General features: G+C 42.0%; 1 protein-coding gene across 1 annotated transcript in view; it reads right to left on the bottom strand.

Annotated features, from left to right (window-relative positions):
* Window positions 1-5341, bottom strand: part of fam204a (family with sequence similarity 204 member A) — a 32488-nt gene extending 27147 nt beyond the window's left edge. Inside the window, exons 1-4 of the mRNA XM_021607421.3 lie at window positions 5079-5341; window positions 4584-4674; window positions 4062-4104; window positions 3548-3650 (exon numbers count right to left, since the gene is read on the bottom strand). Coding sequence (XP_021463096.1) covers window positions 3548-3650; window positions 4062-4104; window positions 4584-4674; window positions 5079-5336 — 495 coding nt within the window. The 5' untranslated portion in view covers window positions 5337-5341. The remainder of the gene's footprint in view (window positions 1-3547; window positions 3651-4061; window positions 4105-4583; window positions 4675-5078) is intronic.
* Window positions 5342-18566: the final 13225 nt, after the last annotated feature.

Genomic DNA, 18566 nt, shown 5'->3' with positions numbered 1-18566 from the left:
AACACTACAGCCAGGTGGTCTGCACACTTCAGAGGACGCGGCTTGGGATACCGTTTGGATCTGCAGCCTTGCGAAGGTTAAGATGCTTGAATGTCTTACTCACGTCGGTCACGGAGATCGGGAGCACACAGTCCTCGTGAGCGGCGGGGGCCCACGTCAGCGGCTAAAGTGTTGTTTTCCTCGAAGTGGGCGAAGTAGATGCTTAGCTTGTCCAGGAGTGAGGCATTGGTGTCCGCGACATGGCTGGTTTTCACTTTATTTATTTATTTTTGACCCCTTTTTCGTGGTATCCAATTGGTAGTTACAGTCTTGTCCCATCACTGCAACTCCCGTACGGACTCGGGAGAGGCGAAGGTCGAGAGCCGTGCTGGGCCAATTGTGCGCAGTCCCATGGGTCTCCCAGTCGTGGCCGGCTGCGACAGAGCATGGACTTGAACCAGGATCTCTAGTGGCACAGCTAGCACTGTAATGCAGTGCCTTAGACCACTGCGCCACTCGGGAGGCCTCGCTTTCCCTTTATAATCCATGATTGTCTGGAGTCTCTGCCACATGCGTCTTGTGTCTGAGCCGTTGAATTGCGACTCCACTTTGGTCCCTGTACTGCCGTTTTGCCTCTTTGATTGCCTTACGTTGGTTGGATTAGTTTTAATCATCACAGTAGGAACAACATCCTCTATGGACTTTCTGATGAACCAAGTCACAGAGTCAGTGTGTTGACACTATTCAGAGGCAACCCGGAACATTTCCCAGTCCGCGTGATCAAAACAGTCCTGAAGCATAGATTCCGATTGGTCAAACCAGCATGAATTTGATTGAACATGGCTATGTTCCCCTATATCTTAATGTAATCACATGACATTTTTTGCAGATTATTATCAATGACTTACTAACAGCTGTAACAAGTTGTCCACCGCAGGAAATTCTCACTGGTACCGTAGTTTATAGAAAGACCCAAATAGATTCTAAATGTCTAGCGTGTAATTTACTTAGGCCTAACATTTTTTTATGTAATGTCAATATGTAAATGACATTGATCACTAATGAGAATGTTTGAAAATGAAGGAGCAAGGCCTTCTTGTTATGTTGACTTCACAAGTTCCGTTTAATTGAGCTTCTTGTTAAATATATCATATCCATTCAAAGTAAACCGTTTTTGCTGCAAAAACAGAGCAAAAACTACATTTGATGGTTCTTTCAGATAAACAGAATTTAAATAACACTCCAAATAAGCATTACGAGAACTTCCAATTGAATTAGGGCAGAGTATACACTATTATACACTGCTCAAAAAAATAAAGGGAACACTTAAACAACACAATGTAACTCCAAGTCAATCACACTTCTGTGAAATCAAACTGTCCACTTAGGAAGCAACACTGATTGACAATAAATGTCACATGCTGTTGTGCAAATGGAATAGACAACAGGTGGAAATTATAGGCAATTAGCAAGACACCTCCAATAAAGGAGTGGTTCTGCAGGTGATAACCGCAGACCACTTCTCAGTTCCTATGCTTCCTGGCTGATGTTTTGGTCACTTTTGAATGCTGGAGGTCCTTTCACTCTAGTGGTAGCATGAGACGGAGTCTACAACCCACACAAGTGGCTCAGGTAGTGCAGCTCATCCAGGATGGCACATCAATGCGAGCTGAGGCAAGAAGGTTTGCTGTGTCTGTCAGCGTAGTGTCCAGAGCATGGAGGCGCTACCAGGAGACAGGCCAGTACATCAGGAGACGTGGAGGAGGCCGTAGGAGGGCAACAACCCAGCAGCAGGACCGCTACCTCCGCCTTTGTGCAAGGAGGAGCAGGAGGAGCACTGCCAGAGCCCTGCAAAATGACCTCCAGCAGGCCACAAATGTGCATATGTCTGCTCAAACGGTCAGAAACAGACTCCATGAGGGTGGTATGAGGGCCCGACATCCACAGGTGGCTGTTGTGCTTACAGCCCAACACCGTGCAGGACGTTTGGCATTTGCCAGAGAACACCAAGATTGGCAAATTCGCCACTGGCGCCCTGTGCTCTTCACAGATGAAAGCAGGTTCACACTGAGCACGTGACAGACATGACAGTCTGGAGACGCCGTGGAGAACGTTCTGCTGCCTGCAACATCCTCCAGCATGACCGGTTTGGCGGTGGGTCAGTCATGGTGTGGGGGCCGCACAGCCCTTCATGTGCTCGCCAGAGGTAGCCTGACTGCCATTAGGTAACCGAGATGAGATCCTCAGACCCCTTGTGAAACCATATGCTGGTGCGGTTGGCCCTGGGTTCCTCCTAATGCAAGACAATGCTAGACCTCATGTGGCTGGAATGTGTCAGCAGTTCCTGCAAGTGGAAGGCATTGATGCTATGGACTGGCCTGCCCGTTCCCCAGACCTGAATCCAATTGAGCACAGACTGTCCAGGAGTTGGCATATGCTTTAGTCCAGGTCTTGGAGGAGATCCCTCAGGAGACTATCCGCCACCTCATCAGGAGCATGCCCAGGAGTTGTAGGGAGGTCATACAGGCACGTGGAGGCCACACACACTACTGGGCCTCATTTTGACTTGTTTTAAGGACATTACATCAAAGTTGGATCAGCCTGTAGTGTGGTTTTCCACTTTCATTTTGAGTGTGACTCCAAATCCAGACCTTCATGGGCTGATCAATTTGATTTCCATTGATAATTAGTGTGTGATTTTGTTGTCAGCACATTCAACTATGTAAAGAAAAAAAGTATTTAATAAGAATATTTCATTCATTCAGATCTAGGATGTGTTATTTTAGTGTTCCCTTTATTTTTTTGAGCAGTATATATATATTATTTTGCTTGCACGACAATTTACATATCAAAATATGTATGTCTCTTTCTTGTTCTATTACACCAGATTTATCAAGTACACAGATGTATTTCTAAATGGATTCAAGTAAGAAATTAACTCATTTGTCCAAGAGTTTCTTATTAGGGTTATTATTAGCACACACAAACAGCTATTCACATGCACTTTCCTTCACAAAGACGCAAGGCTGAGAGACACTAAAACAAAAGCAGGCAAGTGTCTGTGATGCCATTTTCTATACACCTTTTCATCAAAATGTAGGCTAATGCTATGTAGACTGGAGTCATATCCATGTAGGCTAGATCCATGGGTCTGACAATTAGCCTCTCACACGTTGAGTAGCCTATGTTATTGTGCATGTACTGAGTGCACTCTGAGCTTTCCACATACAGTAACACTGTGAGCAGGAGCTGTCAGGTATCTGTATAGTCATTCAGTACAGACACTTCTCTCTAGAGCAAATCTACATCTTACTTTAATCTCAACCAAAAAAAAGTGGAATGGAGAATCATCCCAATGTCAAGATTAAGGTAATCTCATCATTAAAACGTAACACAATCTTTTATATTTTACACAATGTCAGGTTTGAGTCTAGAAACCTCTTAAGCCGCCTGTCATATTTAATAAAACAATAAGAAGTTACACACGCATGGATATGGAAAGACAGAACATGTTCAATGCTTTTGCCATAACTTGATGGCATTAGACACAGGCAGACTTTATTTTTACCTTGGGAGCAGGCTTGTAACAGGCAGGGGGTTGAAATCTATCATTGATGCCAAAGTACTGCGTCAGCCCATCCCAATGCTTGTCATGCTCAGCTTGAGGCTCTCTGGCGAAGAAGAAAGAGTGTTCATGTTTATTATCGGTTCAGAAGAAGACTACAGCATATGTTAAGGCTATAAATGGGTGCTAAGTACCAATCAAATTTTTGGAATGCCTGGGTAGAATAGGCTTTCAGTTAGGCCTACACCAACAACAAGGCTATGTCCCGATTCTCCACCCTTTTCCATAAGTGTGCACTTGGACACTCCCTGTCATGGATTTAAAGCATAGGATTGGTGTAGCCTAAGCATTGGCTGGAGGGAGTTTCCGTGCAAGAAAGTGTGCAAGCTCTAATGCGCACTTTTGGGAGAATGGTGGAAAATCGGGACAAAGCCTTTGAAGACTCTTTAGTAGTTAGTGGAATACTGTATAGAACTATGTTTGAACAGATTTTGTGATACATTTAGGTCTACGTTACCTTTCATTGTTTGATTCCATGTTCTTAGTCCCTGATTCATCATCTGTTTAGTGACATGAAACACAAAGAAATTAATCTTGTAAAATCCAAAAATCACCCAATTTTACAGTCCGTCGTATTGTGTCATAACTCATGACCTCAGAAATATTAACATACACTGTGATCATATCCAAAACAGTGAAAAGAGGTAGACTGGCTGACTATTTCTTTCAGTAACTTTCAATGGAATTGTATATTATCTAATTATGTTCCACTCAGATCCATTCCAGTTCAGCTTTTATAGGCAAAAGACTAACTCAATTATAATACCATTTTTTTTATTTAACAAGGACAAAGGAACACAGCACTTTAACAAAAACACTAACGTTAGGGTCATGTGACACTTAGAATTTGGACACAGGATGAACCCTCTTCTTTTCCTATTTCCATTATTCCTGGGATAGGTCAAGTCGGTTACATCTGACCAGGGCAAAGATCGTTATCTTTTCAGTGGCTGTGTGGTTAAAAAGAAGTGCAATTGACCTTTCTTATGTCGTCGTTTTCCCCGCTGTCTTTTTTTGGGGAGCTTCATCTTCTTAATCTCATCTTTTTTCTTCTGTAGCTCTTTAAATCTCTAAAAGAACATGAAGTGTAACCATTCATTTAAGCAACAACAATGTATGCAACAAAAGCATTTACCCGAACCATGAAAATCTCCCTTTCAGCATGAATTGTGTGTAATGTGTATATGGTAGAAAAACATACAATGTAGCTTTACAAAGATGAGTAGCTTATCCACATTGGACTTGCTTTTTGAAAGTGGCGCTGATCCTGGGAAACGGGAATAAGTGGTATAGCCAAGCAATGCAGCCATTTTGTTATAACACGTTATTGTTTTCCATGCAGGTTTCATCATTTATGGACTGCCTATCCAAAAGTAGTAGGGGATGCTATAGAGTATATAGGCAACATCGCTAGCTAGCTAACGTTAGCTTGATATGCAACACCTGACTATGAAGCATAACATGTGTGACATACTTGCCACTTCTCCTCGGAAACCCCGGGTAAGCAGTCCAACGACTTGTCATGTTCTACGACGGGCTGTATATGGGAAGAACTTGTGTCTACAAGTGTCCCAACGTTTTCCTTAAGACCACGCGAAAGTCCAACTGCACGACATTTGTTTGAGGCTAACGTTTTTTCTTGATTTGCAACTACACTTTGTCCTTGATCGTCCTCATCATCTGAACTAATTTCTGCATCGCTCAGACCTTTCGGTAAAAGTCCGCTATACATCTTGAGAATGGCAAATCAACAGCAACTCGGTTTATAAAACGTGTTAGTCAAACTGATATTTTAAAAATGCATCGAAAACTACTTGAAGCGTTGTAAACATTTTCACTTCCTGGTGGACATTGTGACTCTTGCAAAACAACTACTCCGATTGGGAAAAACAATATAGTCTCTACCAATGAAAACTGTTCTATCGCTGCACTAAAGCCGATGGTTGCGTTTCAGGTCGTCTTTATTACAGTCGCGCTGCGCAACTCAGATTATTGCTGAGATGTTGAACGATTGTCCCTCTCAGAATTAAAACAATTATAGGGAGATAACCACCATAAATGTGTTGGTATTCCATGATTAGTTTTAAAAGACGACAACCACCATAAATGTGTTGGTATTCCATGATTTTAAAAGACATTTGCTGCTATTGTGTTTTTCAAAAGGCCAGTACATAAAACATTTTACAAGTAGTTTAGCAGACGCTCATATCCAAAGTGATTTACAGTTAGTGGATTCAAATTAAGATAGCAAGGTTGGACAACCACATATCACAGTCATAGTAAGTACATTTTCCTCAATATCTGTCAGCAAAGTCAGAGCTAGTAAGTTGGAAAAAAGGAAAGTGTGAGTGTTAGTTCACAAAAAGCCTCATTTATTTATTTATTTATTGGGGGGAGGGTGCAGATGATAGGGTGAAGAGTCAGGGTTTCAGATGTTTTCTGAAGATGGGCAAGGACTCTGCTGTCCTAGATTTAGGGGGAAGCTGGTTCCACCATTGGGGTGCCAGGACAGAGAAGAGCTTCGACTGGGCTGAGAGACCAGAGGTGGCGGAAAGGAGTGCTCGGGTTGGAGCGTAGGGTTTGACCATAGCCTGAAAGTAGGGAGGGACAGTTCCTCTTGCTGCTCCGTAGACAAGTACCATGGTCTTGTTGTGGATGCGAGCTTCGACTGGAAGAGCAGGGTGACGTGGGAGAACTTGGGAAGGTTGAACACCAGGCGGGCTGCAGCGTTCTGGATAAGTTGCAGGGGTTTGATGGCACAAGCGGGGAGCCCAGCCAACAGCGAGTTGCAGCAGCCTACACTATGTTTAAGACACTAGGTTTATTCTATTACGATTTTTGACTTTTTAACAAAAGCATAAGCTACACTCACTGGTTTGCCAATAAGGGTAATAACTATTTGGCTTTCCCGATCTAGAAATTCAGGTAAAAATAATTTAGATTCAGCCAACAGTATCGCCAAGGAAGTTATACAGTGTTAGTAATCGTAGATAAGTGGCTTGTTACAACTGGCAAGTAAATCTGTTATTTATGCCATGTTCTCAGGAAGATAAGTATTCTATTTTGTGACCAATGGTTCACAATTTATTCAAACAGCTGAAGGCATTGCATTATCATTAGAATGATTAGCATGCAAATCTTGTATAGCCCTTGGCATTGGCAAAGGAACATCTACCCTTAAATTGCTAATTCAGTAAATCACATCAGTCTTTTTTAGTTGCAAGTGATTGCCAAACCAATAATCTACATGAATTATGTCTATATGAAAAATGTTGCCTACGATGTTTGTTTCAATTGTATGGAAGGATGTGGCTGACAACAATAAATGTGTGCATATTCTCTCTGGACTATATTGATTGCTAGACAGCGAACATTATTGTTTAGAGATGTCCAAATATGCATAACAGGGTGAAAGTCACAACTACTGACCCAGATCTTCCTTAAAGGTGACCCTCAATCAAAACAAAGGTGAATGATTCAGTAATCTCCTTGACCTCCCTGCGCCCTTTGTGGGAAATATTCTCTACTCCACTTTAAATAGAAATGTAATATGCAAAATAAACCAGGGTGATAGGGCTTATGCTATCCTAGTATATTAAAATGTCATTCTGAAAAATGTGAAATCTCTATGTTATCCCCTTAAATATGCTACCATTAGCTGCTATCACTCACTCAGAATTATTACCCATTGAATTACTTATGTGACAATGCAATGGAAAAAAGCAGGGTAAACGAGGAACCACAAAGTCAGGGTAAATATTATTTAATAACATGGTGGCAGTAGAAGCTTGAATTATTTTGTATTGATTACCAGACTTTGTGTTCTATTTCACAGTTGAATTATTGTCTCTCTGAGCTGTCTCTCTCTCTCCTTGGCATGTACTCCAGCTCATTATTTCCGTAATTTCTTGGTAATTTGGAGTTGGCTGTTTTAAACTTGGAGTCTCTTATTAAGTTTTGGCCATGGTGGATAAGAGGCAGCAGTACTGTAAGTGCAGAGAGATAAACTAATCATCTTAAACCCCTAATTATTAGTATCTTAGTGTGACAGACTGTTTTTGCGAGCTCACCAAATTGAGCCTCAAATGAGGAAAGGCATATCTGTGGAAGTGGTAATAATTTTAAGTAATCTCGATCTGGCTTGGGGTGGCAGAATTCATTAGTGCAGATTAGCACTGTGTGTACAAAGTAAATGAGATATCTAATAGCAAACGTGGAGGTCCAGGGATTCATCATTTCCTGCCAAAGATGAGGGATGATGTTAAGAGGCGATTATATATATTTTCATATTCTGACTTACCCTATATGGATCCGTGTGTGTGCCGTTAGCCAGTCAGTTATACTTTATCACCTAACCTTTGACCTTCCACACATAGCAGTCAGCCACTTTGAACGTTGTATCTAAAACTGAAAAATATGAGGCGCAAATCTGATTATGCAGTGTTATCCGACAGGGTATTAAGAAGAATTGTTTTCTGCAAGGATGCGGAGGAAGCTAATTTTGTGTGTAAGGAGAAGGTTGTGGGAAAATTATAAGATTACAAAGAATAATTTGCTGATATAATTACACCAAAATTGGGTACACACAATCATCAAATACATGTATTGCTTGACCTGGGTTAGCCAGTGAAATAAATCTTCCTTCTATAGCCTTTGTTAATTTGTTTTTATCATCTCCAAGTGGTGTTTGTGCAGGCAGTTCAATTTGCATGTGTAATTCCACTGTGCAAATTGACAACAAGTAGATAATTCTAGGAAATAGGCTGGTTGCTGGCCCCAGCTATCTTCCCAAGCCTATTCATTTTGAGGAACCGCTGAGGCATGAAACTCATACATCAACTATTTCCTGACAACGCTCAGGCTTATTGTCCCCTAAAATGTCATTACAGACATTATTTATGAAGCTAATTCATTTATTAAACCATATTTACTCTGACGGAATTTGTCACATTTTATCCATATCCCAAGCATAGCTTTTGAACAATAGTGTTTTTACGAGTAAAGTCAAATTTCACAAAGTTTTAATTCATCTTAATGGGTTTCACAAATGGCATTGTTAAAATATATAAACACGTAAATGGCTCATGGTTTTCGAGAGTCTGTTGATAAAAAGTGAGTGCAATCTAACGTCATCCTCGGAAAATATCGTTGTGTTGGTTCTCTGTTGCTGTAGTCTGGTCTCAGATCTGTATGTACAGTAGCAAACTCCTCTGACTATCATCGACAATGATATAGTTGAACAAGTTGGCTAAAAGCAGATACCGATAAGGCCACCACATGCAAACTTGAGGCAACCATTGAATATAACATTGTTATGTAGCCCCTGGGAGTTATTGTTGTGTTCCTTTTGACTCACCGTAGATGTTCTACTGGAGCCACTGTACCTTGGCTAAACAGCTGTTGTTATGCTAGTTAACGAATGTGAGGATCTTCGAGTTGTGGCCAATAAATCAGAGTCGTTTCTAGAAAACTAAGTATCATTCTTCATCCACCTGTCATTCCCACAATCTCTCTGCCTCCTCCAGACTCATTTCTGCTTCACCCAGGCGATCCTGACATTCCCTGGGAGCAATGGAAAGGCTTGTTTGAAACTTACCTCACAGTTATAGGACTGTTTTGTTTGCGACTTGCGGTAACTCTCCTTGGTTCTAAATCAATGATTGTTTAGTAGTCCAAAAATGTCAGAAACAACATTTTCTAAATTTAGGGGTTAGATCATCTTTAATATTGCAGATAGATTGTAGCTTCCATCAATGTAATTGTCTGCATCACTTCCAATCCCCCATACATTTGTTTGCAAATACAGTGCCTTGCGAAAGTATTTGGCCCCCTTGAACTTTGCGACCTTTTGCCACATTTCAGGCTTCAAACATAAAGATATAAAACTGTATTTTTTTTGTGAAGAATCAACAACAAGTGGGACACAATCATGAAGTGGAACGACATTTATTGGATATTTCAAACTTTTTTAACAAATCAAAAACTGAAAAATTGTGCGTGCAAAATTATTCAGCCCCTTTTCTTTCAGTGCAGCAAACTCTCTCCAGAAGTTCAGTGAGGATCTCTGAATAATCCAATGTTGACCTAAATGACTAATGATGATAAATACAATCCACCTGTGTGTAATCAAGTCTCCGTATAAATGCACCTGCACTGTGATATTCTCAGAGGTCCGTTAAAAGCGCAGAGAGCATCATGAAGAACAAGGAACACACCAGGCAGGTCCAAGATACTGTTGTGAAGAAGTTTAAAGCCGGATTTGGATACAAAAAGATTTCCCAAGCTTTAAACATCCCAAGGAGCACTGTGCAAGCGATAATATTGAAATGGAAGGAGTATCAGACCACTGCAAATCTACCATGACCTGGCCGTCCCTCTAAACTTTCAGCTCATACAAGGAGAAGACTGATCAGAGATGCAGCCAAGAGGCCCATGATCACTCTGGATGAACTGCAGAGATCTACAGCTGAGGTGGGAGACTCTGTCCATAGGACAACAATCAGTCGTATATTGCACAAATCTGGCCTTTATGGAAGAGTGGCAAGAAGAAAGCCATTTCTTAAAGATATCCATAAAAAGTGTCGTTTAAAGTTTGCCACAAGCCACCTGGGAGACACACCAAACATGTGGAAGAAGGTGCTCTGGTCAGATGAAACCAAAATTGAACTTTTTGGCAACAATGCAAAACGTTATGTTTGGCGTAAAAGCAACACAGCTCATCACACTGAACACACCATCCCCACTGTCAAACATGGTGGTGGCAGCATCATGGTTTGGGCCTGCTTTTCTTCAGCAGGGCCAGGGAAGATGGTTAAAATTGATGGGAATATGGATGGAGCCAAATACAGGACCATTTTGGAAGAAAACCTGATGGAGTCTGCAAAAGACCTGAGACTGGGACGGAGATTTGTCTTCCAACAAGACAATGATCCAAAACATAAAGCAAAATCTACAATGGAATGGTTCAAAAATAAACATATCCAGGTGTTAGAATGGCCAAGTCAAAGTCCAGACCTGAATCCAATCGAGAATCTGTGGAAAGAACTGAAAGCTGCTGTTCACAAATGCTCTCCATCCAACCTCACTGAGCTCGAGCTGTTTTGCAAGGAGGAATGGGAAAAAATGTCAGTCTCTCGATGTGCAAAACTGATAGAGACATACCCCAAGCGACTTACAGCTGTAATCGCAGCAAAAGGTGGCACTACAAAGTATTAACTTAAGGGGGCTGAATAATTTTGCACGCCCAATTTTTCAGTTTTTGATTTGTTAAAAAAGTTTGAAATATCCAATAAATGTCGTTCCACTTCATGATTGTGTCCCACTTGTTGTTGATTCTTCACAAAAAAATACAGTTTTGTATCTTTATGTTTGAAGCCTGAAATGTGGCAAAAGGTCGCAAAGTTCAAGGGGGCCGAATACTTTCGCAAGGCACTGTATATACACTACCGGTCAAAAGTTTAAGAACACCTACTCATTCAAGGGTTTTTCTTTATTTTTACTATTTTCTACATTGTAGAGTAATAGTGAAGTCATCAAAACTATGAAATGACACATGTAGTAACCGAAAAAGTGTTAAACAAATCAAAATATAGTTTATATTTGAGATTCTTCAAAAAGCCACCTTTTGCCTTTTGGTATTTTATTAGGATCCCCATCAGATGTTGCAAAAGCAGCAGCTACTCTTCCTGGGGTCCACACAAAACATGACACATAATACAGAATGACATAATACAGAACATCAATAGACAAGAACAGCTCAAAGACAGAACTAGATTAAAAAAAATTAAATGCACACGTAGCCTCCATATGAATGCATACACACAAACTATCTAGGTCAAATAGGGGAGAGGCGTTGTGCCACGAGGTGTTGGTTTATCTGTTTATTAAAACCAGGTTTGCTGTTTATTTGAGCAATATGAGATGGAAGAAAGTTCCTTGCAATTAGGTCTCTACTGTACACTTTCTTGAATTTGTTCTGGATTTGGGGACTGTGAAAAGACCCCTGGTGGCATGTCTGTTGGGATAAGTGTGTGTCAGAGCTGTGTGTCAGTTGACTATGCAAACAATTTGGGATTTTCAACACATTAATGTTTCTTATAAAAAGAAGAAGTGATGCAGTCAGTCTCTCCTCAACTCTTAGCCAAGTGAGACTGGTATGCATAGCATTTATATCAGCCCTCTGATTCCAATGAAGAGCAAAACGTGCCGCTCTGTTCTGGGACAGCTGCAGCTTAACTAGCTCTTTCCTTGCAGCACTGGACCACACGACTGGACAATTATCAAGATTAGACAAAACTATAGTCTGCAGGACTTGCTTTTTGGAGTGTGGTGTCAAAAAAACAGAGCATCTCTTTATTACGGCCAGACCTCTCACCATCTTTACAACCATTGAATTTATATGTTTTGACCATGACAGTTTACAATCTAAATTAACGCCAAGTAATTTAGTCTCCTAAACTTGTTCAACAGCCACACCATTCATTACCAGATTCAGCTGAGGTCTAGAACTTAAGGAATGTTCAAGACCGGTTTATTACTGGCCGCTCATTCCAAAACAGACTGCAACTCTTTAAGGGTTTCAGTGACTTCATTAGCTGTGGTTGCTGATGCATATATGATTGAATTGTCAGCATACATGGACACACATGCTTTGTTTAATGCCAGTGGCAGGTCATTGGTAAAACATTTAAAGAGTAGAGAGCAGGGAGCTGACCTTTGGTACACCACACTTTACATGTTTGACATTAGAGAAGCTTCCATTGAGAAGCCTCCTTGATGACAGTGTTGCACACTCTTGGAATTCTCTCAACCAGCTTCATGAGGTAGCTGGAATGCATTTCAATTAACAGGTGTGCCTTCTTCAAATTTGTGGAATTTCTTTCCTTCTTAATGTGTTTGAGCCAATCAGTTGTGTTGTGACAAGGTAGGAGGGGTATACAGAAAATAGCCCTATTCTGGTAAAAGACCAAGTCCATATTATGGCAAGAACAGCTCAAATAAGCAAAGAGAAACAACAGTCCATCATTACTTTAAGACATGAAGGTCAGTCAATACGGAACATTTCAACAACTTTTGTTCTTCAAGTGTAGTCGCAAAAACCATAAAGCGCTATGATGAAACTGGCTCTCATGAGGACTGCCACAGGAAAGGAAGACCTAGAGCCCAGATAAATTCTTCACAGAGTTCAAGTAACAGAAACATTTCAACACCAACTGTTCAGAGGAGAATCAGGCCTTCATAGTTGAATTCCTGCAAACAAACCACTACTAAAGGACACCAATAAGAAGAATCTTACTTGGGCCAAGAAACACGAGCAATGGACATTAGACCTGTGGAAATTTGTCCTTTGGTCTTTAGTCCAAATTGAAGATTTTTGTTACCAACTGCCGTGTCTTTGTGAGAAGTGGTGTGGGTGAACCGATAATCTCTGTAAAGGAGGTGGTGTTATGGTGTGCGGGTGCGTTGCTGGTGACACTGTCTGTGATTTATTTAGAATTCAAGGAACACTTAACCAGCATGGCTACCGCAGCATTCTGCAGCAACACACCATCCCATCTGGTTTGGGCTTAGTGGGATTATTATTTGTTTTTCAACAGGACAATGACCCAACACACCTCTAGGTTGTGTAAGGTCTATTTTACCAATACTTATAGTGATGGAGTGCTGCATCAGATGACCTGGCCTCCACAGTCCCCCGACCTCAACCAAATTGAGATGGTTTGAGATGAGTCGGACCGCAGAGTGAAGGAAAAGCAGCCTTCAAGTGCTCAGAATATGTGGGAACTCCTTCAAGACTGTTGGAAAAGCATTCCAGGTGAAGCTGGGTGAGAGAATGCCAAGAGTGTGCAAAGCTGTCATCAAGACAAAGGGTGGCTACTTTGAAGAATCTGCAAATATAAACTATATTTATCATGACACAAGACGAGACCCAGATGCAGACACAGGAGGCAGATAGCTGGAGTCTTACAATATTTATTAATCCAATAGGGTAAGGCAAGAGAATGGTTGTGGACAGGCAAACGGGTTAAAACCATTTCAGAGTCCAAAAGGTACCAAAGGGCAGGCAGAATCAAGGTCAGTGCAGGCAGGATGATCAGGCAGGCGGGAAAGTAGTCCAGAGTCAGGCAGGGGTCAAAACCGAGAGGACTATCAAGAAGAGAATAGCAAAAGGTGTACGGGAAAAACACGCTGGTTCACTGGTTCACAAGACGAACTTGCACAGAGAGACAGAATACACTGGGGAAAATAAGCGACACAAAAAATGTAGTTACAGTGCCTTTGGGAAAGTATTCAGACCCCTTGACTTTTTCCACATTTTGTTACGATACAACCTTCGTTTTTCCCCCTTATATTTACACACAATACCCCATAATGACAAAGCAAAAAACATATTTTTTTGCTCATTTATAATAAAAAAAAAGAAATAGTACATTTACATAATTATTCGGACCCTTTACTTTTTTGAAGCTCCTTTGGCAGCGACTACAACCTTGAGTCTTCTTGGGTATGATGCTACAAGCTTGGCACACCTGTATTTTTGGGGGAGTTTCTCCAATTCTTCTCTGCAGATCCTCTCAAGCTCTGTCAGGTTGGATGGGGAGCATTGCTGCACAGCTATTTTCAGGTCTCTCCAGAAATGTTTGATCGGGATCAAGTCCGGGCTCTGGCTGGGCCACTCAAGGACATTCAGAGACTTGTCCCAAAGTCACTCCTGCATTGTCTTGGCTCTGTGCTTAGGGTCGTTGTCCTGTTGGAAGGTGAACCTTCACCCCAGTTGGAAGTCCTGAGCACTCAGGAGCAAATTTTCATCAAGGATCTCTCTGTACTTTGCTCCGTTCATCTTTTCCTCGATCCTGACTAGTCTCCCAGTCCCTGCCGCTGAAAACATCCCCACAGCATGATGCTGCCACCACCATGCTTTTGCCAGATTTCCTCCAGATGTGATGCATGGCATTCAGGCCAAAGACTTCAATCTTGGTTTCATCAGACCAGAGAATCTTGTTTCTCATGGTCTGATAGTCTTTGTGTTTTTTGGCAAACTCCAAGCGGGCTGTCATGTGCTTTTTACTGCTTTTCTACCATAAAGGCCTGATGGTTGTCCTTCTGGAATGTTCTCCCATCTCAACAGAGGAGCTCTGGAGCTCTGTCACAGTGACCATTGGGTTCTTGGTCACCCCCCTGACCAAGGCCCGTCTCCCCCGATTGCTCAGGTTGGCCGGGTGGCCAGCTCTGGTGGTTCTAAACTTCTTACATTTAAGGATGATGGAGGCCACTGTGTTCTTGTTGAACTTCAAACCTGTGGAAATGTTTTGGTACCCTTCCCCATATCTGTGCCTCGACACAATCCTGTCTCGGAGCTCTACGGGCAATTCCTTTGACCTCATGGCTTGGTATTTGCTCTGACATGCACTGTCCCAACTGTGGGACCTTTTTTCATAGACAGTTGTGTGCCTTTCCAAAACATCTCAAGGATGATCAATGGAAAAGGGATGCACCTGAGCTCAATTTCGAGTCTCAAAGCAAAGGGTCTGAATACTTATATAAATAAGGTATTTCTGTTTTTTAAATTTTTGATAAATAAATACAAATGTCTAAACCTGTTTTCTAAGCATACCTCTTAGGATTGTGCAATTTAAGAGTCGCATGATCTGTTTACTTGTTCTGAAAGGCCCAAGAGTCTGCAACACCACTAAGCAAGGGACACCACCAAGCAAGTGGCCCATGAAGACCAAGGAGCTCTACAAACAGTCCAGGGACAAAGTTATAGAGAAGTACAGATCAGGGTTAGGTTTTAAAAAAGAATACCAGAAACTATGAACATCCCATGGCGCACCATTTAAATCCATTATTAAAAAATGGAAAGAATATGGCACCACAACAAACCTGCCAAGAGAAGGCCGCCCACCAACTCACAGACCAGGCAAGGAGGGCATTAAAGACAACAAAGAGACCAAAGATAACCCTGAAGGAGTAAGCAAACACGTTTGGTGTTTGCCAAAAAGGCATGTGGGAGACTCCCAAACATATGGAAGAAGGTCCTCTGGTCAGATGAGACTCAAATTGATCCGAAGAATACTGCTAAAACAACATGAGTGGTTTAAGGGGAAACATTTAAATGTCTTGGAATGGCCTAGTCAAAGTCTAAATGCCAATCCAATTGAGAATCTGAGAATCTTAAAGATTGCTGTACCACAGCAAAACCCATCCATCTTGAAGGAGATGGAGCAGTTTTGCCTTGAAGAATGGTCAAAAATATCACACCCTGATCTGTTTCACCTGTCCTCGTTATTGTCTCCACCACCTCCAGGTGTTGTTTGTTTTCCCCGGTTTATTTATCCATGTGTTTCCTGTCTCTCTGTGCCAGTTCTTCTAGTATGTCCAAGCCTACCAGCGTTTTTTCCCGTTTTCCTGCTTTGCCTTCTCTCCTTTTTTCTAGTCCTCCCGGTTTTGACCCTTGCCTGTTCTGGACTCATTACCCACCTGCCTGTCCATTCTGCCTGCCCTGACCTCGATCCCGCCTGCCACTCTGTACCTCCTGGACTCTGATCTGGTGATGACCTTTGGTCGTGGACAGGCAATTCTCTTGCCTGTTCCCTTTGGATTTATTGAACATCTTTAAACTCCAACCGTCTGCCTCCTGTGTCTGCATTTGGGTCTCACCTAGTGTCATGATAAAAAATCCCAGTGGCTAGATGTGCCAAGTTTATAGAGACATACCCCAAGAGACTTGCATTTGTAATTGCTGCAAAAGGTGGCTCTACAAAGTATTGACTTTTTTTGGGGGGGGGGGGGGGGGAGAGAATAGTTATGAATGCTCAAGTTTAGAGTTTTTTTTTTGTCTTATTACTTGTTTGATAATATTTTTTTTTTTAGCATCTTCAAAGTATTAGGCATGTTGTGTAAATTCAATTATACAACTCCCCCCCTCCCAATTAATTCCAGGTTGTAAGGCAACAAAATAGGTAACATGCCAAGGGTGGTGAATACTTTCGCAATTCACTGCATGGTGAGCAATATGTTTGGAACATCGAATCGCAATAAAATCACAGTATTGAATCGCATTACATATAGAATCGCTATACATACTGTCGTATTGGCACCTAAGTATAATGATAATATCGTATGGTGAGGTCCCTGGCAATTCCCAGTCCTAAGAGGTATGCTTAGATATGCAGGAAAAAATATATTTTTTTACATAAAATTAAGCATAATGATTATGTCTCTAGACTGCAAGAAAAAGCTGTTTCAAGTGTTTTGAAAAAGTAAAAATTCCCCAACTTTTGGCATAGTCCCCCGTACAGACCACCCCACCAGCCATTCTTGCTTACTTTCTGCCCCCTTTTCGGGTGCATGACGCCCCTCGCAGAAAACCATCTAGATATAATTGTTTCATACAAAATGGTGGTACATTTCCTGGAGCCAGAGATGGAAGGACAGGGGAAAGAAGCATTGACGTGTTGAGGTTTGAGCTCGGCCTATGGGAACTATTGGTGCTGTTTTTTATTCTCAGGGTTTAGGGCATGGATGGGCAACTGGTTGCCTGGGATCAATTTCCAAAAACAGGGCCCCCAACCCCCAAAAATATACTTTTAATTTAGTTTAAAAAAAATGGAATCTAGTCGACTTCATTAACTCTCAACTTACTGTTGAAATGTAGAATATACAACGGAAAATTTCAAAGAAATGGTTGTGCATCAGCAGTGTTTCTCTTATGTCAGTCACTGACAGTCAATTAGCCATGTCAGCTAACAACTTTTCTATTGGTAAATTAGGCAGCCGGATTGGTAAATGAGTTAACCAGCCATCTAAACTTGTAGTTGTCAAGGCTCAGGAGGAGACCCAGATGCAGACAGTTTCGAAGTAACAAAAGTTTATTCGAAAAACAGGGAGGCAGGCAAACAACAGGTCAAAAGCAGGCAGAGTTCAGTAGCCCACAGCAGAGTCCGAAAGGTACAGAACGGCAGGCAGGCTCAGGGTCAGGGCAGTCAGAGGTCAGTAATCCAGGGTGGTGTGACAAGGTACTCAATTCAAATACATAAAAATCCTTAATAGAAAACAATAATTTTCTTTTCATCTATTGTTACGAGGGACAGGAGATTTCCCTAACATCTTGACCTGGCCAGGAAATACTCTGGACTCTAACTCTAACGTTAGTTGTAGTTCCTAAATACATCCTACAAGCAGGCTCAGGGTCAGGGCAAGCAGAATGGTCAAAAAACAGGAACTAGAGACAAACAGGAGCACGGGGAAAAAAATGCTGGTAGGCTTGACGGAAAAAAACAACTGGCAACAGACAGAACACAGGTATAAATACACTGAACACTCGAAAGGTGAGCGCCATGAGATTCCCAATACCACTGGAACCTGAGGAGACTTCATTAGCATCAATTGGATAACCTCGTTGTGGTTCCATGAGACTCGTAGGTTGATCGGAGTGGTATTGTGGGTAACCCAGCCTATAGAGCGCCCATTCAGCACTCTAACGTCCATGGGAATGGAGAGGGGCTGAGTGGGGATGCCCAGCTCGGACACCAGGGTAGCCTCCATAAAACTCTCATCTGCCCCAGAGTCGATAAGTACCCGGAGAGATTTCGACTGGTTCCCCCACCGCAGGATGGCATGGAAAGTGGTGTGAGTAATGGGAGAGGAAAAGTTGGAGAGTACTCGCCCCTACTGGTGAGCCTGGTATTTTAGTGGACACAAGCATTTCGCTACACTCACAATAACATCTTCTAACCATGTGTATGTGACCAATAACATTTTATAGGAGGACACAAAATTACCAGTAGTCCCGCAATACAGGCAACTCTTCATGTGAAGCCGGTGTAGACGCTCGGCTGGGAACAGCCTAGCTCTGCTTAGTTGCATCGGGTGAGGAAGAGGTGATTCGGCAGACTTCTGAGACTCTTGGGGGAACAGAGACATCGGGGACTTCCGGGATGCCACGGAGGCAAGGTGGAAT

Source organism: Oncorhynchus mykiss, chromosome 1, assembly GCF_057628025.1.
Source record: "Oncorhynchus mykiss isolate SJ-2025 chromosome 1, ASM5762802v1, whole genome shotgun sequence".
Taxonomy (NCBI): domain Eukaryota; kingdom Metazoa; phylum Chordata; class Actinopteri; order Salmoniformes; family Salmonidae; genus Oncorhynchus; species Oncorhynchus mykiss.
Note: the sequence above shows the minus strand (reverse complement) of the source record. Positions and strands in the feature narration are given on the sequence as shown.